Source organism: Melozone crissalis, unplaced genomic scaffold (assembly GCF_028551555.1).
Source record: "Melozone crissalis strain CALT ecotype California unplaced genomic scaffold, PUWL_Pcris_2 ptg000041l_1, whole genome shotgun sequence".
Lineage (NCBI taxonomy): Eukaryota > Metazoa > Chordata > Aves > Passeriformes > Passerellidae > Melozone > Melozone crissalis.
The window spans coordinates 136,868-160,010 of record NW_026535819.1 but is presented as its reverse complement, the minus strand read 5'-3'; the positions used below and the strand labels follow the sequence as shown (position 1 = coordinate 160,010).

General features: G+C 39.2%; 1 protein-coding gene across 2 annotated transcripts in view; it reads left to right on the top strand.

The window, feature by feature from the left end:
- Positions 1 to 20,219, top strand: part of RALGPS1 (Ral GEF with PH domain and SH3 binding motif 1) — a 74,878-nt gene extending 54,659 nt beyond the window's left edge. For both annotated transcript variants that reach the window (XM_054283897.1, XM_054283895.1), the window contains 9 exons: positions 10,696 to 10,822; positions 11,383 to 11,534; positions 12,718 to 12,769; positions 13,025 to 13,105; positions 14,012 to 14,117; positions 15,166 to 15,258; positions 15,433 to 15,538; positions 16,913 to 17,004; positions 17,387 to 20,219. In XM_054283897.1, the coding sequence (XP_054139872.1) occupies positions 10,696 to 10,822; positions 11,383 to 11,534; positions 12,718 to 12,769; positions 13,025 to 13,105; positions 14,012 to 14,117; positions 15,166 to 15,258; positions 15,433 to 15,538; positions 16,913 to 17,004; positions 17,387 to 17,416 (839 nt within the window). In that variant the 3' untranslated portion in view covers positions 17,417 to 20,219. The remainder of the gene's footprint in view (positions 1 to 10,695; positions 10,823 to 11,382; positions 11,535 to 12,717; positions 12,770 to 13,024; positions 13,106 to 14,011; positions 14,118 to 15,165; positions 15,259 to 15,432; positions 15,539 to 16,912; positions 17,005 to 17,386) is intronic.
- Positions 20,220 to 23,143: the final 2,924 nt, after the last annotated feature.

Below are 23,143 nucleotides of genomic sequence, written 5' to 3'. Positions count from 1 at the left end.
AAAGTAAATGAGAGAGAGAAAAAGGAAGACGCTAAATATAAAATAAGGAAAAGGCCCATGTGTTTTTCCTCTGCCTCCCAGCTCTTCATGTTGGCTGCTGTCAAATGACCAGTTGTTTATAGGGAACCTCTTGTTGGTCCTAGTATTGTGATTGCTATTCCCAGAGTTAGATAAACATTTAGCCTGGTCTTCAGTTTCTTTAAGAAGGTGCTTTTCCTTTCCCTGCTTAATGCTCATTATTATTAATTGCTGCATAAAGGAATAGTTCACAGGATATTTTGGGTTTTTATTAGATGAGTTCAAAAGTAGTTCGTAATGAACACTTTCTTCATACAGAAATGCATTTGGAAGTTAACTTCCCCACAGGAGCCATCACAGTGTTGTTCTCGGTATCTGTGTCTGGAAAGGTGTTGATAAGTTACCAGACTTCTGCTAAGCAGTGCCCACTGCATCAAGGCTATCTCTCCAAACCCAGCACCCTGCCAAAAAGGCCAGTGGGCTGGGGATGGGCAAGAGGTTGGGAGGGTACATAGCCAGGACAGCTGATTAAAGCTGCCAAAAGAGATATTCTATACCATATGACACACTCATCAGTAAAAGCTAAGAGAGAGGGGGGAGTGAGGTATTTATTATTAAGGTGTTTATCTTGCTAAGCACGTGCTACGATGCTTGGATTAGGCCGTGGCTTCTTATTGCCCTCTGATGGGAAGTAGATGATAAATTTTTCTTGCGATTTCTTTTTCTTCTGCACACAGTGCTTTTAAAAATTAATTTGCCTTTTTCTCAGCCTACAAAGGTTTCGTATCTTATTTTTTTCACCTTGTCCTGTGAAGGCTGGGCAGTACTGACAGCCCATGAAAGTCAACCCACCACATCATGCCACATTTTCTTTTGCTTTTGTGAGGATTTGATTTTTCATACTAGAGACTTGAAACAAAGACATTGCCTCTCATTTGATTACATCTTTCTTACATTTATAAAGCAGACAAATAAACTCTTTTTGTTCTCTGACTTTTACTTTGTAGTACTCACATCTGCATGCTCAACTCTTGAACTTTGATGTTAACACTTCATTTGTATGATTATGGAATATAATTTCAGTTCTAGCAGCATGGCATGCGATCATCACCGGTACTCTGTAAGTCTTAATCAAGGGCTGAGACCTTATTAGAACTCTAATGGAAGGCAATTAAAAATACAGTTCCAAAGTTGGAAACAAGAATTTTGAACTTGTCCGATCTAGGTAAGGAATATAGCATGATACTGCAGTGAGCTCAGCTGGAGTCCACAAAAATTGATTGGGACAATGTTCAGCAGTACGTACTTCATTGAATATGGGATCCTATAGTATCTGGTAGTATTAGGAGAGGGTGAATTTTCCCTTCTGAATCTGCAGTGCCCTTAAGTGCTTCTAAGGTTGTTTTACTCAGAGTGAGAATTAATGTGATGACTAGAAACCAAGTGCTGAGTCATTCCTATTGCTCCATTCTTCTGTTAGTATTTCCTTCAAAAGCTTGACCCTTTTGTGGACTACTGTATTTATTTCTTGCTCAGCTAGAGAGTTCTCACGTACTGCCAGTTAGACAATGAATGCCATCGGCATTTTGTAATACCCACAGGAATTTTTCAGTGAGCTGCACCTGTGTGACTGGAAAAATGCTACTAAATGGAATCGAGTACATTTTACTGAAAATATATTTTACTGAAAGGAGAAGGTTTATTAAGTAAGTTAGCATGAATTAAAATTGAAATCTAACTAACCATGAAGGCATTAATTTATTGTTTATTTCACAACATTAATAAATAGGAGTATTGCCATATGTTAGTTTTGAGTAATTCTGAACAAAAATACTCAAATATTAGTAATGCAATATTTGAACATGGAGAATTAAAAATAGCACATTTACAGGTAATGCTGTCAATTTTATTTGGATTCAAATTATACCTTGAAATTAATTTCACTTTGGACATTGTATGCCATAAGTCCTTTGCAGGTGGCAGGCTACAATAATAATAGATGATCTCAAAATACTTTGGGCAGTAGTTTAATGTTCCAGTTAATGGTTTAAGGTGTGGGAGTTTGATAATAGTGATTTAAAGTTGAAGGTTCTTAGCCCATAAGGCCAGTAATCAGTTCAGTTGCCTCGATAGTACAAAGGTTAATACATTACTAATAGCAATAGGTCTAGTTGAGTTTTGCCTGTGACATGCTGCCTCCTTAGAGATCAGCATGTGTTTCCAGAGACAGAAAAAAAGTTCAATATCATTGGTAATAATTCCAAAGCCTATGATCGGATTAAGTGCAGGGAATAGTGTCATCTTTGTGTTCTAAAATATAATTGCATGTGTTGATGATGGAAATTGATTTTACTTGCCAGCACTCCAAATTTATCTTCCACCCAGTTTTCTCTCTTTCAAAAAAATATTAACAGTTTACTGTAGCCAGAGACATTGTGGGTTTCTTTTTTTTCAGTTAAGTCCTGCAGCATTTCTATTTACAAAGTCCTGGAGAAAACCATGTGTCCATTTTCCACTTCTTTTGCCAACTAGTTTTCCAGTAAATTCAAACAGGAGGCAGGCATCTGATTAAAGTGACTGTCTCACAACAAGCTATGTTTTGTATATTAGTGGCTAAAAGGGCCTCATTTAATTACCAAATGCATATATAATTGTGAATAGTGCTTTCACCGGAAGATTTAATGTCTTCCATAATGCTGCAGATTCTTGTCCCTCACAAGTATCATTTAAGAAAGAGCTTTAAGCAGTTAAGTTGAATGCTTTCGGGAACTGTGTGATTCACACAACTTCCTTGGCAGCAGCCTAAGTCTGTTCATTCTGCCTTGCTGTGGTTTGAGAGAGAGAGAGAATGTAGCTGGAGAGCTTATAGTATGCTAACTGTTCACAGTTTCTAGTTGAATTAGCTGTAAAAGACATCTCTGTTCCTGCAGTGTTAGCTGAAAGGTGCTTGTCATTTATGGTATGGCTGTTAGGTTGTTTTGGAAGGTATAACTCAATAGAATTTCCCAGAACAAAGGAAAAGATTTAATGCAATATATGGTAAATGTAAGCCTTCTAAGCAACTGAAGTTCCTCAGAATTTGCACACCAAGTGTAGCTCAGTAGAGAAATGTTCTGTTACGCATACTCTTTCTCATCATGTTATTTGGAAAAGTTTAGGGTGCAGTGCTAAGCAGAGCATACAAAGTGGTTCACTCATTCTCTGAAATAGAGCATATTTACTCTATCTTGAAAAACAATATAAAAAGTTGAAATAATGGTAAAATAATTACCATATCCAGAAAATTTCGTCTAATACTAAGTGACTCAAAGACTGGTCGTAACAATTCTGTGATTTTTAATGAACCCCTTCATTAAAATTAACACCTGGCATTAAATTTTATCAACAGCCAGGCCTCTGCTGTGGGTAGCCCTTATTTTGGGGCATTTATTATCATTTGTTATGCAGTAGTCAGGGATGGACCCTTACCCCCCCCCCCCCCCTTTTTTTTTTCCTTTTTGTTTTTTCCCCCCAAGTAGGTCTTGGTGTAATTCTTGAGGGGAAAATAATTAGACCAGAGGTTTTCTGTTACCATCATACAAAGAATGTGGAATAATTAATGTGAAACAGGTATAATCTCTTCTTTGTTACTCGGGTAAAATTCAGCCCATATTGCCAAGTTCATTCAGCTTTGAGAGCTAGCTCATAACAAACTTTTAGAGTATATATTTTAATTAATTAGAAGAGGCCAATTATTGGATGTAGAGTATGTGATATATAGGAGTTGAAAATCTAGAAACAAAAGGAAGAAAGGCTGGGGATGTTTGCACATTTGTAACCCTCTGAACTAACTATACTACATTAGTGATATCTCTACAGCAGTTACAGCATTTCATAATAAAAATCCCCCACGCCATCATTTTCCATGTAAACACTGAGTTTGACATTTAGTTTTGCCATTTGTTTTACTGGTTGCTTTGGCAACTAATAAATAGTTTGTGTTAAGTGCTTTAGCAGCCAGTCATTCTGTGGAAATGAGGATTGTCTAATCCTTGTGCTAGTTCTTGGTCATTTGCTTCATGTGCACCATGTCTGCTTTTCTTACACAGAACTTAGTGTAGAAATAGAAGAACTAAGTTTTCTTCACATAAATTTACAGACTGTGTAGAAAACTTTACTCTTTGGTTTACATTCTCTTCCTCTGTGATGCTTTCATGAGAAATTTTTACAACTCACTGGAGTATTTTTGAAACAAATCAATACCAGACAAATCAGTGGATTCACATGTTATCAACTACTAAATACAGCTGGAATTAGTGTACTGTGGGTTTTTTCTTAACATACCAAAGCTTCACAAAAATTGTAGAAGAGCATTCTGTCAAAACAAATATGAATTTTCCATGGAGGGAATGATTTGGCTCAGTTTTTAACTTCCTCGCTTTCTATTACTTTCTGTGCCTCCTTACCAAACAAGTCTAATGTCCTAGTTCATTGATGCTTATTTTAACTACCAAGCTATTATCCTGAGGAATGTTACAAATATAGACCAGCCAGAGGACAAAGGGCTTTTCTGCCTTGTTTTTTGGAGGTTTAGTTGGTTTTGGTCTTTTGGTTTTGACTCTTTATTCACAGCAGTCACCTGAAATAGTTTCTGTAAAAAGTTGGGGTTGTTTTTTTTTTTTTTTTGATTGATTGGTTAATGTATTTGGTTGAACCCAAACTTTAGTTTCCCTGCAGCTATGCTCTCACAGTGGCTATGTCTTCATTGCCAATCTTGATGTCACCCAAGCCCATATACTGCCTTGTAGATCCAACTGCAAAAACTTCAGTGTTTTTGCTGAAGTGTAAGTCCGGGGTTTGCACATTCCACTGGTACAGAATATGTAACACAAATGCTGACAATTAGTGATTCCATAAAAGTGTCACTTAAAATTGAAAATACCACTTCTATACAGGAAGCATTTGAAGGAAATACACTCAAGTGTGCTTACTGTGCAGTCAGAAGTATGTGTGTGTGTGAGTGTGTGTGTGTGAAGCTTTTGGGGAGCTTGGAGGAGCACGGGGAAGTTCAGTCAAGAACTCAGATTCTTGTTTTTAGTTTGTTCTTGTCTGAGAAGCAGCCATAACCACATTACATGTTTTATGCATTAGTAGTCTTTTGTTGAATTGCAAAGCAATACTCTGAAAATTAAAACTGTTTTTTTACAATAGCCATCATTCTAGGTGTATTTTTTTTTCTGTCATTCTTGAATCTGTGCACAAAATTAATCTAAAGTTATTGATTGTGTATTTTGTGAGTAGGTATTTCTCTTTGCAAGTTTTAATTATCACATACTGATTAAAATGGAAACAGAGCAGTAAAAATTTACAGTGAATATTTAACTAGAGAGTCTGTAGATTGGAATGTCTTTATTTTACTTCTTAACTGCTCAGCAAAAAATAGTGAATAGTTGAGACTGTTCTACTTTCCTGAAAAATCACTCAATTCTTCATCATATAATATGCAACTCATTTTCAGATTTTAGTTTGCATATCTAGTACTTGTTTATTGATAGCTTTTTAGTGGAGAAAAATTGTGAACTGTAACTCCCTTACCCTACTGCTTTTTTTAAAAGCTCTGGAGACTGTAAATTTTCACATGTTTTACTGAAGGATTGCAAAAGTAACATTCATTTATAACATTTGAAGGATTATTCATGGAAAAATTATGCAAAGGAAAAAACAGTGAGATCCTTTGGGATATGTGTAAACTTTTCCAAATGTTCTTGCCACAGATCTCTGAACAGCATTTGACTTGCTCTGATGAAGTTGTCTCACGTTCCCTAATGCAAACACATTTTTAATAACATTTTAATATTTTTATACATCATTCCTGTGCATGTCAGCATAATCTTGAAAATGATGCTGAGAAATAATGAAAACCAAACTAACCCTTGTTCATGCCAGCTGACTGGAAAATCCTGCTAAGAGTGCTTTGTCTCCATGAAAGGCAAAATAACAGAGTAGCAATCATGGTAACAGTATGCACTAGGAGTGGAGCCAGAAGAGTAAAGACAAGAGTTAGCAGTAGCAGATGACTTCACTTATTGGAAAAAAGGGGCAAAATAACTCAATCCCAAATGAATTTAAGTATTGGAATTTTGTTATCAGCAGTATCAGGCATAACTTCCCCAGCTAATTGCTCAGCAGTCTGGTATGTCCATAAACGTCCCTTGGCCTGTGCAGTTGTCATCAGTATCTCACTGCTTACCCTCTTTGGCATCCTTCGTGACATGGGCTCTCTTTGTCTCTTACTCCTTTACAGAAATGAGGTCATCTGCTCTATGCCCCATAACTCATGCTGACACTCACTACACCCCAGATTTCTTGCTAAACTAAGTGTAGCCAGCTGAAGAGAACTCTATAAACTTCACCATTCTTCTTCGTAGACATTTAGCAGCAGAGCAGATACAAAGGCTATGTAAAGATGTTTCAATTCAGATTATTATTACCTTAGCACAGGGCTAACAGAGCTAAACTGTATGGATTTCCTTCTCTTGCCTTGGAGAAAAGGAGGATGCAGAACTACATTGAAAATGGTCGGTCCAGCCATAATAATACCAGCACAGATGATATTTCTGTTTTCATCTGGTCCCACAAAGCATTCTGTTTTCTGCCATCAGGAACTTCACTGAAGACACCTGACTGGGCATTTGAATAAGTCACAGAATCACAGCATAGCTGGAAGAGACCACAGTGGGTCATCTAATCCAAGCTCCCTGTTCAAATAGGGTCATCCTACAGCACATGGCACAGGACTGTGTCAGATGGCTCTGGAATGCCTCCAATGAAGGAAGCTCCACAAGCTCTCTCTAGGCAGTGTGTTCCAGTGGTCTGTCAATCTGGGTCCATTTCCTTCTTTGACAGGACTGATGCAAGCAATTGTGATTGCCATATGTAATAGCATGGAAGCCAAGCTGGACTGTTGTCTTAAGTTCTAAGACTCTTACACCTATTTCCGCAAACTCTGTCACCCTTGACATGTCGCACCTTAAGCCTGGCAATATTTTTTGTGAACTGAAATTTTAGTCCCTAATATAATTTTTATATTATTCATAATATTCCCTAGTATTATATTATAATCTGAGATGTGCAGTCCTTTTAGACATGCTACGTAATTTGTTTCAGGGGGAGTGTGGCAGTTTATCAAACTTTTTCCGTTAAAAGCTGTCCAGGTAATAAAAGCTCTTACTTAAATCAAGCAATTATCATCTTTATAATGATCAATCTTTAGATAGTTTCATGTTGCAATGGTATTAGAGTAAATTTCAGTCCATGCTCCCTAAAGAGAGGGAGAAAAAAAGGGAGTGTAGAGTGAAAAGTCTCAAACTATTACTTCTTGCTAGATAATATCTCTTACTCTTTGTAGGTTTTGATAGTAACATTTGAACCTACCTGGAGTCAAATCCAGCCAGCTTTGATTTTTTAATAACTTGATTGTGTCAGCACTGGACTTCTTATTGTGATGTTCATTCTGATAAAGTAATTTTGAAGGAGTCTTATGCTTTTGTTTTGTTGCATATCAATGTTTGGAACAAAATTAATCAAACTGCTTTCAGGTCTCTGATTCTCCACTGTGAGAAACTTAAACTTTAAACTATTATGTGTTACAACATTTAACAGTTATTTCTACATGTGGCGCAATGTCTGTGTGAAGAAGGGCTGCACTGTACTGATAATCCTCTAGGGCTAGGCTTTAAGATTGCTACTGTTTCACAGGCTGTGGTTTCAGTAACTTGTTAAAAATAATACTTCAGTAGCATTCAGTGAACTTAAAAGAACTTAATGTCATTGACTTGAAAAAATGTAAATGAAGATTGAGAAGTGGCATCCGAAACACCTGAATGACACAGCGGGAAGCAATATAAAAATGAACAAATCCTGCAACCAAATTAAGGGACAAGCCTCAGAGTGGGCATATTAACGCTGAAGTTTATGCTGAGTTTCAGATTAAACTGTTGCTGATAAATGCTCATAATTTTCAGGGAAATTCTCTTTTAGCTGCCACTGTCTTTATCCTGGGTTTCAGTTCCAATATATTTTATGCTTCTTAGCAGGTAATAAATACCTCAATAGTCCTAAGTATTTTCCTGTTCACAAGTTGAAAAGTATCTGATGGAAAGGCACCACAAAGAAAGCATGTAGAGCAAACTCCTTTTTTGGGAACCTAGTCCATCAGAAGAACTGGAGGTTTTCAAACTAAAGAACTTGTAATAATTTCTGAAACTTCTGAAGGCATTTGTTTTGTCTCTGCATAAATTTTAATTTGTAATGAAAATCCATGGTAAAAGACTTCAGTGAAGTGTATATTCTTGCTACTAATGCAGCAGATAAGATTTTTCAGACCTAATGGTGAATTATGAATCCATAGAGTTTTTACATTAAACTAGGCAACACATAATTGCATTCATAATCATACTTCTTCTTGTCCTAATTTGTGCTTCACCTCCATGGCAGAAATGGAAGATGAACTGCTTTGGTTTTAGGGAAGAAGCTTCCAGTGTTGTGTTACAGCCCAAATGCATCAAAATTTTAGTTGTATGTGCAGCAAGAACATTGTACTGTGCCTTCTCCAACATCCCAGATGTGCGTCTTTAGGTGAATCTCTGGATGGATTTTTGTAGTTCATTGTTAAAATGACTGAAAGTCATTTTTTAAAACTGCACATGGCCATTAGGTATAAGACCTTCTCTGAAGCTGCAAATGCCAGTGATTGATGCTGTGACTGTTGTGTTTCACAAATTTACAGTTGTGTGATGGTAGCAAAGATGGGCAGGCAAAAATGCTGTCCTGATGATATATATGAATGAGGCAGAAAACATGCTTAAAAACTGCTTTATCTTTGTTGTCCTACTAAATTGATGGTCTGATGAAGAATACTACTGAAGGTTCCTCTAACAAACTTGTCCCTCCTCTCTGTATTGCTAAAAGAAGTTGTGTCTTTTTTGCTTGTCTTGGGGCTCCCTTCATTATTAATTAAGCAGCATAATGAACTGTTTGCTCAAATGTGCAGAATATTGTGGATTAAATCTTTCCCCTTACTGCTAGGGAAAACCCTTTGCAATTTTTCCTAGTTACAATCCAGTTTGCAGTGAAATTCCGGAGTCTGGGCTATGGTGAAATAAAAAGACAAATAATTTTGAATTAATTTCTTTGTTTCATACAACTTGACATAAGTCTATATTGCAGAGTGAGTATGGGCAGGAAAGCATCTTGCATTTATTTGGGGTTTTTTTTTGCCTTTTACTGGGACAAACTCATTACTGGTTCTCGTGTTCTTGTGTCTCATGAATCCTCAGTTCAAGACAGAGGATGATACCTTCCTTCAGGGTGCTTCAGGGTAGAGAGAGCAGCCTGTATAATAAATAGAAACAGAATGTCTCAAGTAAGGGGAGACCTCTAAGGATCATGGAGTCCAACTTCCTGCTCCTTGCAGGGCTCCGTAAAACTAAATTATATCACTAAGAGTGTTGTGATATAACCAGACTCACCTTGTACTCTGACAGTTTTGGTGCCATGACCACTTCCCTGGGAAGTTTTGTCTCTCAGAACCATTTCTGTTAAAAGTTCATGTTCATCCTGTTGTCAAACTGTGCTGTGGAATGTTGGTGGTTTGGATTGGTTTTGAGGTGTTTTGGTTTTTTTTCTGTTTTAGTTTATTACTTATTTGATGCCAGACACTTTTGTAAATATTCTGATGATGATCGTACATGGCTTTTCACATCACAAAGTTTCTTCTTGTGTCAACCTCTTAATGAGTGGTTTTGGTAAGAGTCCAGAAGCTGACTAAGCTGAGGTTGCTGGAACCTCCGAGAAGGGATTTTTGTACTATAGAGGAAAGTCTGTTCTGCTAGTACCTGGACTGTCCCAAGGAGAAAGACATGGGGCAGATGGCGACTTTGATGACCACTGTTCCCACTTTCATCACAAGCACCAATGCCATAACTAAGTGTTTAAAAGCAAAATCTCAGCTGTTTGCTGTGAAGCCAAGAAGAGCCTGGCATTTACTGAGGATGATGATAGTCCATGTTTTCCACTGTATTGCAAAGGTCACTGCCTGCCTTTTGTGAACAGCATCGAGGAGCTGGAACAAAACCGTGTTTTCTGTGAGGCCTCATAAAATCTGTAAATTGAGAGGAAGAATGATCACAGTGAGACATCTCTAGAGCTCATAGATCTTTGAGAGGTAATGCATCTGTCCATCCATTAGGTATATGAAGAGCCCTTGGTTTTTCTTACATGCTCAAGCTGTGAGTCAGTATGAGCAGATTGTTTACAGTTTATTCACAACATGAAGTTGTGAACAAAATTCAAAACACATGTGAACGTTCCTGCTCATACCTGAAGTACAAACCGACTTTATGGCTCTGCATATTACACTTTGGCACATCCAGCTGTTGTAAGGATGCCGAGAGCTTTTGTAGTTCATTGTTAAAAGTATGAGCAAAACTATTTTTAAAATTACTCCAGGGAGTTCAAGATTATGGAGATGAATTTATAACAAAAATGGATGGTGTAACCCTAATGGGCAAGAAACAGTGCTTCAGAAATGGTGCCATTTGGTTATCTGTAAAAATTAATTTTAATCAGTTCCTAAACATGCCATTGAAATTTTTGGGATTTGCATCAGTCCAGTGTTAAATAATCCCTGTCTTTTAGGTCCATCTGACATGTCAGCAGTTATGAAATTCAGCAGGAGACCCACATGTCCTGATGCCTCAGTTGCAGCAAGTCTACCTACACCTCCTGTACCAAGGCACCGGAAGAGTCACAGCCTAGGAAACAAGTGTGTAATCCCAGCTGTCTCATGCTCAGGCAGTTCCATGCATGTGTCACAAAAATTTAAGATAGTAGCAGAGAACATGCTAGTATTTGTCCTTTCCATTTCTTGTATTGCAAAAGTGTTTCAGGCTCTAGTACGTATTCCCCAGGTTTTCTCTTGACACTTTTGTCATTTTGGCTGACTCTATTCTCTGCTAGCGCCAGGCACTGGCAATACTTGAAAGCTGCTTATCCACTTTGGTCTGTGGATTCCTGGTGTGTCTCCTTTTTCTAGGTTTCTGCTTTTGCTGCCACCAAGGATGTTCACATTTTGTACGGAGAAGTCAAAACATTTACAACTTCCCAGCTACAGAAATTTAATAATTGTTACTGACAAAGAGAAGTAAAATCTGAAATGCATTTTGATAGTAAAGGAGCATATGCACAGTACGTGGTAGCGTATAATTGCCTGCTCCTTAATAACCTGCTGATGAGGCAGAGGCTTAGTGGAAATCATGTGAGCCAAGGGTTGCTGTTAGATGACATAAGAGGGGTTTCACGTTTTTCTCTTCTTCCATGTTCCAGTATGATGTGTCAGTTGAGCGTCGTGGAGAGCAAAAGCGCCACCTTCCCGACGGAGCGGCCGCGGCACCTGCTGGACGACAGTGTCCTGGAGTGTCACAGCCCAGCGCGCGGCCCCGCGCCCAGCACGCGCCTCGCCAACGGCCTCTCCGTAGGTACGTCTGGGGAGCGACACCCCTGCTCCTGTCACAGATACCCGAAAGCAGAGAATTAGGGAGATCATTAGTTCCCTTGCAAAGACTGATTGTTTTCATGGATGGAAGTAGATCAGAACTGCTACCTGGTCAATGTAACATCAGCTTTCCTTGATTATCCACTGATGCTTTTGGTAAAAGCGGCATGAAAGAAGATTGGTTTTGTAGATGCTCGGTGTGTGACACAAAGTGTTTATCAGCTTTTACCAGGGGGAAAGTGGAAATGTATTTTAAAAGCTACCTTTACACAAATAAAGCTTTAATTTTAACTATATGTTTTAGAAGATGGGGGATTTGTTTGGTAGTACTGTCTAAGACTTATAAAGAAACGTAAAATGAACACATTATAGTATTATCATTAATAAAGAAATTATTATAATATCAAAAAAGTGATCAAGAAGCTGTGTTCTAAGCAAGAGAAAGCTACCTTACAAGAGACTCAGGCAATTTCTAGAATAAGAAATTGACTGTGAAAGACAGTACTTACTTGACCAAGAGCTGGACACTGAGATGATCTTTTCACTTCTGAAAATACAGGAACAGCTCAGCGTGTTAAACTGAGCATTAGAAAATCAGTCCTGGGCAAATTAAAACTGTGAGCTAAATAGCTGTGCCAGAAAAGGAGGGACAAATGGGTGATGGGCTCGAAGGAGAGATAGGAACTTCTGTTATGAATACCGTCATATATGTATATATTTTAATAATTCCTAGCAGCAGCAAACAGCTGACATATTCTCTATTAGAGGTGTGTTTGCTTCTTGAAAATAAAACGTGATACCATATCTAATAACTTCAATTGACTTATGGATATTGTGCTAGAAATATTGTCTTACAAAGGAGCTGGATTTTATGTGCCTGAAGTTCTCAGGTTCTGAAGTAGAGGCATGATGAAAATAAAAGTAATGGTATTAAAACACAGCAATAACATGAGTTAAGAGTCAGATACTATAAATGGAGAGGCTTATGTAAGCCTCTTCCAACTAAAGATTTTACCATGAACTCTAAACACTTCTTCAAAACATGATTTAAGTAAGCGGTGTCCACAGTACTATACAAAAGAGTATTCTGGTGATCCACATACATTGGCTTTGTATTTTCCCATGGGTGGTTTTCTTACTCCTTCTCTGTACTACTCTCTTTCTAGATAGCAGTGAAAGCTCAGAATTTAGTGAGGAGCTGCCGTCAGGGCTTGAAAGGTGAGTGAGTCTTCCTGTACACTCACTGAGCACTCTACAGACTTAGCTAAGAAATTCACTAATGATCCCTAACATAGGTAAGCCCTAAATCAATAGTTATTTTTATCAAATTATTGATTAGTTAGGAAAAAACGGCAAACATTTTGAAATAAAGCACTGTAAAGGTATTGGATCTGAAAAGATTAGGAGCTATCTCTGTCATATTTACCAAACCCTAAAGAACACCCTTCATCAGATATTTGCATTCACAAACAGGGGTCGTTTATATGCCACGCTGGGTCCTAACTGGAGGGTACCACTCAGGAATTCTCCTCGGAGTCGAAGCTGTGTCTACAGGTACAGTTCAGGGCCTGCCTCTTTAATTGTATGGTGCTAAACTTCAATTTGGGTCTTTACGCTTTCCTAGTAATGTATTTTGGGTCCAAATGTCCTTATATGACCATGACAATTTACGAAGTCTCCCCCTCCTGCTTGTAAGAACTCCTGTTAATGGCAAAGCAGGGTTATGGCTCATTCAGATGAAATTCAGTTTAGCTGTTGATTTAACTAACGTTGTCTGGCTTCCATTTTGCAGAAAACTAGGCTTTGCTTAGAGTTTTATGAAACCTCTGTGGAAGCAGGTTTGTCATCAAGGCCATCTTTGACTCCCATTACAAGTGATGATGTTAGAAGGATACCTTCCTGACCCTTTCCAACAATCTATTTCCTGATTTACCAGACAGCTACCCATAGTATCTGTCTGTGTCTGTGTGGTCTGTTGATTTTGTTCAGTAAAAGGGTATGACCTTGGACCTCAAGTAAGAGAGGGAACATCCACAAGCCATATCTAGCAGGTGCTCACAATGTTGCTAGTCACTAAGAAGTGGACTTTCTAGAAGCAGGCAGTCCATTTACAGATCTAAGAGAGGTGACACTGAAAATTTTATATAGTTTGAGGGGTAAAAATCATTCCTTGCATGTATACCTGACCTGAACTTGGTAAATTCTGTGATGCTGGCAAATGAAGTCATATGTTCGAACAATTAAGAAAATAGGGCCCTGAATCAGTATTCTGCAAATACTGGGATTTAGTTGCATTTTAAATCCAGTCAGATTTTATTTTGTTTAAATTAGTTTGCTTTAGCCATTGTAGAAGTAAGTTATCGATATAATGTATAAATTACAGCTGTCTTACTAAATTATATTGCTTATTTATCATCTTTATTCTGCTGAAATACATAGAGGAATGCTTTGTCTCTCCAGCCCAACAGGTGCATGCAGCTGCACAGCAGGTGGTCCCACAGGAGTCATTACCATGGAAGGGCCTTTAAGAAGAAAAACACTGCTCAAAGAAGGCAAGAAACCTACTGTAAGTAATTCTAATTATTCCTATGGTCCTAATTCATTAGTGGCTGGTTTAATTTTCAGAATTATATTAAACCTGCAGCTTGATACCACACAAAATAATGGTTTTATCAATTGTAATTGTCTGATCAAAGTTATAACCAGGTTGTAACAAGGTTGTAACCTTTGTGTGTCATTTGATATACATCAGTTTGCAAGTCACGTTTCTAGCTGTGACAGCAGAGCAGGAGTGAAGCAATTGTGTAACTAGCAAGCAGTGTCGTGAGGGCAGAAATAAATCTTGTGGCACTGCCAGGTGACCCAGAGCATCCTGATACTTTCCAGCTAAATAAGCCTGACAAAGGCAGATATTGCAAGATGGACAATGTCTGCATTACATTTCTGTGACAGGAAGTAGATTAATATCTATTAATGAGCTTGTAGATTACAGAACTTGCAGTGGCACTCATAAAAGACTGAAGAGGGAGATCTTCAGTACGGAATTTTCAAGGGACGGTACAAATTCAATTGAATATATTTCTACAATATATTTTGGTGCTTTTGAGATACGGCATTAAGATGGAAAGGCTGCAGGGCAGCCCCCATAGCACCAAAGTCATGGCAATTCATAGTTAACCTGAATTCAAGGGTTTCACATGGTTCTAGTCCTATGCATTTGATAATGTATTTGCTTTCTGTAGGGTTGATTGATGTATTTCACATGCAACCCAGTTCAGTTCAGAGCAAAAAGATTTGAAGGACTGAATTGCAGAGTCAACTCAATAATTTTTTTTAATCAAAATCTAAGATCTGTACAGCAGAAGGCTGCACACTATTCTTCTATAAACAATCATTACTGATATTTTCATGAGATACCCAACAAAGAAGGCTTGTATTCACAGCCAGCCATTAAGCTTTAGGTAGCTGAGCTGATTTACACCAGGAGACACTCTTTATCTCCATTCCCTGCTTCTAGAATTAACTTTGGTAGCACTTGGACTTGCCTGTGAATAAATTTTTGAAATGTCAGAGATATGCAGAGTTTTTCCTAATTTTTTTCCTTTTTCATTCAGCTCTCCTCATGGACTAGATACTGGGTCATGCTTTCAGGATCAACTCTTCTGTACTTTGGAGCAAAAGCTTTAAGAGGCACTGAAAGAAAACATGTAAGCTTTAAATTTATTCTAAAACCAAAAATTGAATACTCATAAGTAGATCTGGAAGGGCATCCAAAGTGTACTTTCTGTCCCAGGCTAAGCCATATTTCTGCACAACTTCTACAGCCAAAAGTTAATCTCTGCTACAGTCTCAGCTATGACCGATTTGTCTGTCTTTTCCAGTATAAATCTACACCTGGGAAAAAAGTCTCCATTGCAGGCTGGATGGTGGCACTGCCTGATGACCCAGAGCATCCTGATATTTTCCAGCTAAATAACCCTGACAAAGGTAGATATTGCAAAATGGACAATGTCTGCATTACATTTCTGTGACAGGAAGTAGATTAATATCTATTAGTGAGCTTGTAGATTACAGAACTTGCAGTGGCACTCATAAAAGACTGAAGAGGGAGACCTTCAATACAGAATTTTCCCAGGAAGGTACAAATTAAATGGAACGTACTTCTACAATATGCCGTGGTTCTCCTGTGCTGCCTGCAGAGATTCATTTCTTTTGACAGTTACTGTAAATTTCACAGAAATTCCTCAGCTAATATGAGATTGCAGCCCGTCCGTGTATCTCCATACATTGATCTACAAGTCTCTGAATAGCTTCCTTAAAATCAGTCAATATCAAATCTTGACTTACACTGAGGTCAATTAAAATATCAAACCATTTACCAAAATAAGTCTGCTAAGTAATTATTACTTTTTAATAATTTATTTTGCAGTGCCATAACTCATTTCCCTTCATTAAACTTCAAAATATAAGAAAACTCGTGGAGTTATTTTGCACTTTGAGTGGCTGCTTATAGGTTCTTGAGGCTTTCTTCAGTTTCCACGTTTTCAGCTTTGATGCTGCATATGGAGTCCCATCTACTCTATGAAGTGCATCATCTGGGAGTTAACTAAAATGCACAAAATATTTGATTGCAGGAAACAATTTGCAGTAGGACATTGAAGAAAACTAAGTTTACAGAAGCCTTGATGAGAAGAAAGCCAAGATTAAATTAGATCTGACCTGCGGCATATGAATGATGCACAGTCCCCAGTTGTGGTATAACCAGAAACACTTATTAAAAGTGTATATAGCTTTATAATATATTCAGTATCAGATTAGAATATCATGTTTCTGGATAGCCAATACAGTAACTGTTGACGCATCTGTTAACCAATAATATAAGGGATTGCATTCCTAGTATACAGGTCAGCCTTTTTCCTTTAAATCAAGTGCTTGTATAACAATTTTTTCTGATAACTACTGAAGTTCTGCTCCCTGTTACATTTTAGAAACTTTGTTACATCTCTCCTGCCTTGACTGAATAGTTCTTGTTCTTCTTAACCAAGCGGGCTTTGTTCTCTTATTACTAAGCGTTCTTTGTTTTCTTGCCACACACCGACCTACATGGTCTTTTCTGTGGCTGTAATTCAGCCTTTCTGCCTATGAGACCACATATGTTCTCATACTTGCTTCACCCAAGAATTGCTGGGTAACATGGCTCACATGGGCTCTCTTATATTAGCAGCATCATGTCTGAGCATTTGAGGTGCAAATTAATTTAAGAGTTTAATTCAGGACTTTGGCTTCTGCATAGAAATCGGAGTCCTTTGAAACTATTGTCTGTCTGTAAATTCTGAGTCTTTCATTTTCTTATTTTTGTAGGCAATGTTTACAAGTTTCAGACTGGTTCAAGGTTTCATGCAATACTGTGGCATAAACATCTGGATGACGCGTGCAAAAGCAACAAGCCTCAGGTAAGATATTTCTACCCACTTTTTCCTATTTTCCAGAAAATCCTTACTAGAAAAGCTCTTTCAATCTGTGTGCACACACCTTCCGTTGGGGACAGACATAATTCCTCATTCTGTACGCTGATCAATTTTTTTCAGTGGGAGAAAGAAAGATTATTTAAAATTAGAGAATTCCCATCAAACCAGGTTTTGTGCAGGTCTAGCTATTGGTTTGGTCACCTTAGGAGCATATAACCTCTACTCTCAGTTGCTTCAAGCAAGATAACCTCATCTATTCTTTAGAAGGGACTGTCTCATGGAAAATGAAAGCAACCATACTAGGATGGACTCAATGATCTTAGAGATCTTTCCCAAATGTAATGATTCAATTTACAATCTCTTCTAGGTACCTGCTAATCTAATGTCATTCGAATAATTTCCTCTCCTACCTGGTGTGACTTCAAGTGCCAAACTGAAGAAACAGGTTATTGTTCTCTAAGGAGGAAGAGGAGAATGGTTTTCCTGACATGAGCCAGCCACAGATATTTCAGCACTTTCCCATGTAACGTGAAAGTGATTCTGACACAGCTTTTAAAAGCAGAAAGTGAATGTTATCCCTAGGACCAGATAAAGTCTCATGCACTGAGTGAAAGCAGACAAGTTAGACGGACAGAAGATTAATCCTCACTCCTGCAGGATTCTAGAGCCCTCAACTATTTGTGGTCAGAGACTGCATGAACTGATATTTGGCCGCAAACTGAGCATTATATCTTCTGCCTGTTCTTTTTCAAATGGTTCTTTTTATTGTTAAGCTGCTTTGTGTGACTGAAGAATATTTGGCCCATGTTGGGTTTCAGTTCTTTCTAATGCACAGAATGATTGACAGTGTTAACTTGCTCCAAAGTGTCAATTAGAGTAGAAAATTGTGGAACAACATTTTTATAACCTAAGTGCACTGAGTTGCTTGGCAATGTGGCTGCCTCAAATTTTCTATCAAATCTCTGGACAATATGCTGTTCATATTTGAGCTATTTGGGAAAAATGTATTTTGGCATAGGACAGTTGGATTTCTTTTTCATTCAGTTATTTTGCTCAGGAATACACTGGTAGTAGATTTAAGGCTGTTTAAATTTATGTTGTGCTGAAGTTTGTCTTTCATTCTTTTACCAATGGCATAGTTGCTCATAAATTTGGTGTTTTGGTTCAGTCTGAACGTTGTTCATTTCAAATCCCTTAGCATAGGGAAGCAGATAATCAGGTGTTTTATATCACGTGGTCCTGGCTCCTCAGAATGACTCCATATCATTGTTTCTGTTCTGTCCTTCTGTGGACGACTTGGCTCCATTCAATTCCAGTATGTGTTGTGACTTCAGGATATTAGTACTGGTAGATGGTGCTGCTATTATAAAATCATGGTGGCAGTGAAAGACTGTCCATCAGTGGAGCAAGTACAAAGAAGTCTCCACATCAATATCCAGAGAATAAATGAACAACAAAAGAAGTGTAACTGGACCTTCTCCTCCGAAGGAACGCTCTCTGTGCTGTATTCCTGCTGTACCCTGGCACTCCTGCAGTCAGAATCGTTTTCTGTTCATATGTTAAATTCATCACTTTTTCTTTTTCAAACTCTTTTGCTATATAGCATCATTATTTCGACTTCATCAATCACCAGAAAACCTCTTCTGACTTTCCTAAGATTGCGTAGAGGAGAAATTTGCAAGTCAGCCTCTAACTTACAAACCAGGAACACCATGAAAGTCAGTTTAAGTGAACAGAACCTCTACTAGAACAAGCTCCCTGGCATTAGCAGTATGTATTCTGTGGACTTCATGATTTTCTACATTTTTATTTTGAAATTTCTCTAACAACAAGGAGAAAAAGCCAACTGTTTTTTAAATGAAGGCCAAAAGTAAATTTATTGTTCTTTTAAGAGTTCATGTTACAATCCTGAAAGCCTAATATATACCAGGTTTTCAAGAAAAACAGTTCCTGATAACAACTGCATTTAGATCCTGGGACATGGGAAAGTATATGTAAAGTTGACAAAATTTATTTGATAACTGAGGAACTCTATGAAAAGAGTGGTAATTAAAAATATATTTGTATTGTTTTTCTCTTTCTTTGCTAACTTAAGACAACTTTGAACTAGGAAATACATGGTTATCTGCAAGGGCAGAGCATCGAACGCCATTAGAGATGGCACAGAAGATTTTGAATGTGGTAACATCCTGTCAGCAGTAAATTACTTCAGACTGTTAGGCTATGATATAGTCTGAATTACTCTACACGTGTGGATTTTTGTGATTAGTCATCAATATGAGATTTACGATCTTTTCCGCATAGCATAATTGTGAAATTGCTGCAGAGTATTGAGAAATTCAGATTGATGGCAGTGAAAGAATACTAGTAAAACATCTTACACCAATTTTGAATTAGCGTTTAAGTAATAAGCAGTTCCTAGCTGCTGATCAGAGGTGTTATGATGCCATTTGGTACCATTTGCTATTACCAGGTACTGCTATGGTTAATTGAAAGCTGCTATTGAAAAACAAAAGGTTGCCTATCACCACTGATTGTTACTGCATTTCCACCAAAAAAATCACTAACCATACAAGTTCTCCTCCATCAAAGAGAACAACAACTACAATAGTTCTGTAAAAGTAAACATTATAACATAATTGCCATTTTCAGAATTGTGAAGATAAAATAACTATAGGTAATATTATTTGTTTATTTAATGTATTAATTTATTTAATTGATTTTTCCTTTCATTATTTAATTATTTATTTATTTATTTATTTATTTAATTTTAATGTAATTTAGTGCCAAAATGCATATTTTTCCAAATAGCACTAAAATGAGGCAAAGAAACTAGTTTTCAAAGTGAGACTGACTTGTCACACTATAATGTGAATCAATTTCAACATTTTGGTTTGTTTTGTGTGGAAGCTGTTGCACTATTTTTGGCTGTATTTTCCAGCAGTCCACTGCATGCCATTTATGTAAAGGATTCTTTCTAAAATTCTTGTGAACTGTCTCACCTGTAAGAACTCTGGTGTTGGAATCTAGGTTTTTGGCAAAGTATTTTGTTACCTCAGTCTTGTATCGAGTTGCTGCATTTTTCAGTTTGTTACATTGATAATAATGATTGTTTTGCTAATTAAATACTTTAATGTAAAAAACATTTGTTTACTACAACAGTAATAGCATTTGGTTGTAAGTTTAAAAATGTGCAGGGTATGTATAAATAAAATATTCTGAAAAAAGGGAGGTACAGAAGGAATGTTTTAGCTCAAAGGCAGCATGCATGTTTTATTTGTGAACGAATGGTAATATAATTGAACAGACTTTATAGAGCAGAGAGTCTAGCCATTTAGTAGTATAAATACAACAGAATCAACATTTCTAGGATAAAATTGAAAAAGCCTCCAAATTTGCAGCTTTTTCAAGTGAGATTTTGAAAGTCCAAAGAAGTAGAGACAAATTTAAATTTCTTTGCACTTCAAATTTAACTCAGCAGGTTTGCAGATGACACCAGAGTGATGCAGTGGCCACACCTGAAGACTGGGGCCTGGACAAGCTTGATGAGAGGCTTGGGCTGACATAATTCTAATGAAAAGATCAAGAGAAACTCTGCTGAGAAGGACTTGGGGGTGCTGGTGTATGAGAGGCTGGACATGTTCTGGCCATGCGTGCTGGCGGCTCAGAAGCCAGCCATGTCCTGGGCTGCATCAAAAGCAGTGTGGGCAGCAGGGGACAGAGGTGATTCTGCCCCTCCACTCAGCTCTTGTGAGACCCCACGTGGAGTGCTTCATCCAGCTCTCAAGTTTGTGGTATAGGAAAGATGTGAACCTGTTGCAGTGGGTCCAGAGAAGAGCCACAAGAATAATCAGAGGGCTGGAGCACCTCAGCTAAGAGGAAAGGCTGAGACAGATGGAATTGTTTAGCCCAGAGAAGATGTGCCAAGGAGATGTTAGTGTCACCTCTCAGTACTTGAAGGGGACTTACAAGAAAGATGGGGACAGATTTTTTAAGTGAGGCCTGTAGTGATTGGAGAATGGATTATAGTTTAAAACTAAAAGAAGGTTGATTCAGACTAGATATAGGGAAGAATTTTTTTGCAGTGAGGGTAATGCATTCGATTTGTGAACTGGATCAGTGTATCTAGGAAAGACACTTTCAAATGGGAAAAAAATATTGGGTCCACACAGGGTGGTTGAGGCCTCAGTCTACTATTTTCTACAGGTATTTGCACATGGTTGGGAAGCGCCTAATAGCACTGTTTACATGTCTTTGCAGGAAACTGGTGTGACATACCTCTTAACAAGGATACATCCCTTTGGAGACACACAGCTTTGGCTCTGAAAGAGAACTGTATTGGGTATGCTACAATTTTAAATGTAAGAATTACATTTTAAAGCATTTCATTGTAACAAGCATTTTACTCTGTGTTCTCCCCAGAAATAAAGACACTCTCTGTGGAAGATCTCTATAACTGGAACAAAGGTCCATAACTTACGGCCTTTGGCAGTAGAAAAGAAAATCCCACCACAGAATTCCTACGAATGCCAACCTTGTATTTTATTGTAGAAATGATTCAGCTATCATGTCTATCTCTAAAAGTAGACAGGACTCCATTTTTGGAGTTTATATCATTGTGTAATTATCAATTTCCCTGTACTTTTTTGAAATTGACTTGCATTTAGGAAATATAATGGCCAGTTTGTGTTTCTCCATTTTACACAAGTTAATTTGACAGTTAGGCATCGGGGTCGAATCCGGAGACCTCCTCGAGAACAGTGCACCAGTGCTGATGTCCTTCTTTTGCACTTGTGCCCTCTATGCCGTTCATTTCCAGGATGTGGCGTGTGGGAGCGTTCCCCCCGGCGCACAGCATGTGCACCTGGGTAATCAGCGCTCCGGAGCCGCTGGCGTCCGGATCTGCGGCGGGATGGGCAGGTTCTGCTCCCCAAAATGCGCGGCCCTGGCGCTGACGCGCGTTAGCGTCCCGCGGCCGCCGGGTTGCCCCATTCGCGGTCTTACATGGGGCCTCCGTCACCGATGCCTCGGGGAACCTGGGAAAATGGCGGGGGAGGCCAGAGGCGTGGCGGGCAAGACCGCGGCCCGCCCCGGGGGTCCCTCCGGCCGAGGCCAATTCCCCGTCGCTCGCCGAACGAGACCTTTGGAGCCGCGCTCCGGTGGGGCCCCTCGCCGACCGTCGGTGCCGATGCCGTGCACAGCAAGCCGCGCAGAGGCACCACCACGGTTCGAAGCGACGAGCAGCCGCCCCAAGCGCGAGCGGCCCCACCTGGACCACGCCGGGAAGGGGCTCGACCTGAAGTACGGCCGGGGCGGGGGTTCGCGGGGTCTCCATGGCCATAGCCGCCGCCGCGGCCGCCGCCTTCCCGGGCGGGAGGTGAGGGGACGGAGCGCTCCCGCCAGCCCCGGGCCGTAGAAGCGTGTTGCGGTTGCTTCTGTCGGTACCGCAGAGGGAGCCAGGTACGAGACGCGAGGGTTCCAGTAGCGCCGACCCAGCTCCGCGCGGCTTTCGCGGCGCTGCTCGCACGGGACTCCGGCGGCGGCGGGGCGCTGCGCACCCAGCGCGGGAAAGGGCGGGTCCCGCGGGACGGGAAGCCGGGCGCGCTCAACCTGCCCGCACCGTAGTGGAGCTCAGGCAGCGGCACCTGCTCGGGGTCCTGTGACTGGCAGCGCTCGCGGGAGAGGCGCGACAGATTCGGGATTTTATTTCCACTCAAGAAATAGTAGGATGGTGATCAGCTGTAGCATTATTTTTCACTAGTGGGGTTAACCGCTTAAAGGTAAGTTAAAGGTACCTATTAATTGTCCAAACCAGGTTTTCTGAGTTTCTGTCTGAATTCGTACTAAGGGTGGAGATTAACTTTAGATTTGAAGATTGCAAAACTCCTCCAAAGCATAGTTCCAGTGTATGTTGTGAGTTAATCGGAGTAGGCAGCTCAAGCCTCACCCTTCTTCTTGCACTGGGATATGGGTAGAATCAGAAGGGTGAACGTGGCAAATCCTATGGGTTTTCCCAGAAATAAAGACAGTTTAAAAGGTAAAGCAAAGCAGAATGCAAAACGGAATGTGTCATCTATCCATTATGTCCCCTTAGCAGGCACGTTTCTAGGCATTTCCAGGAAAG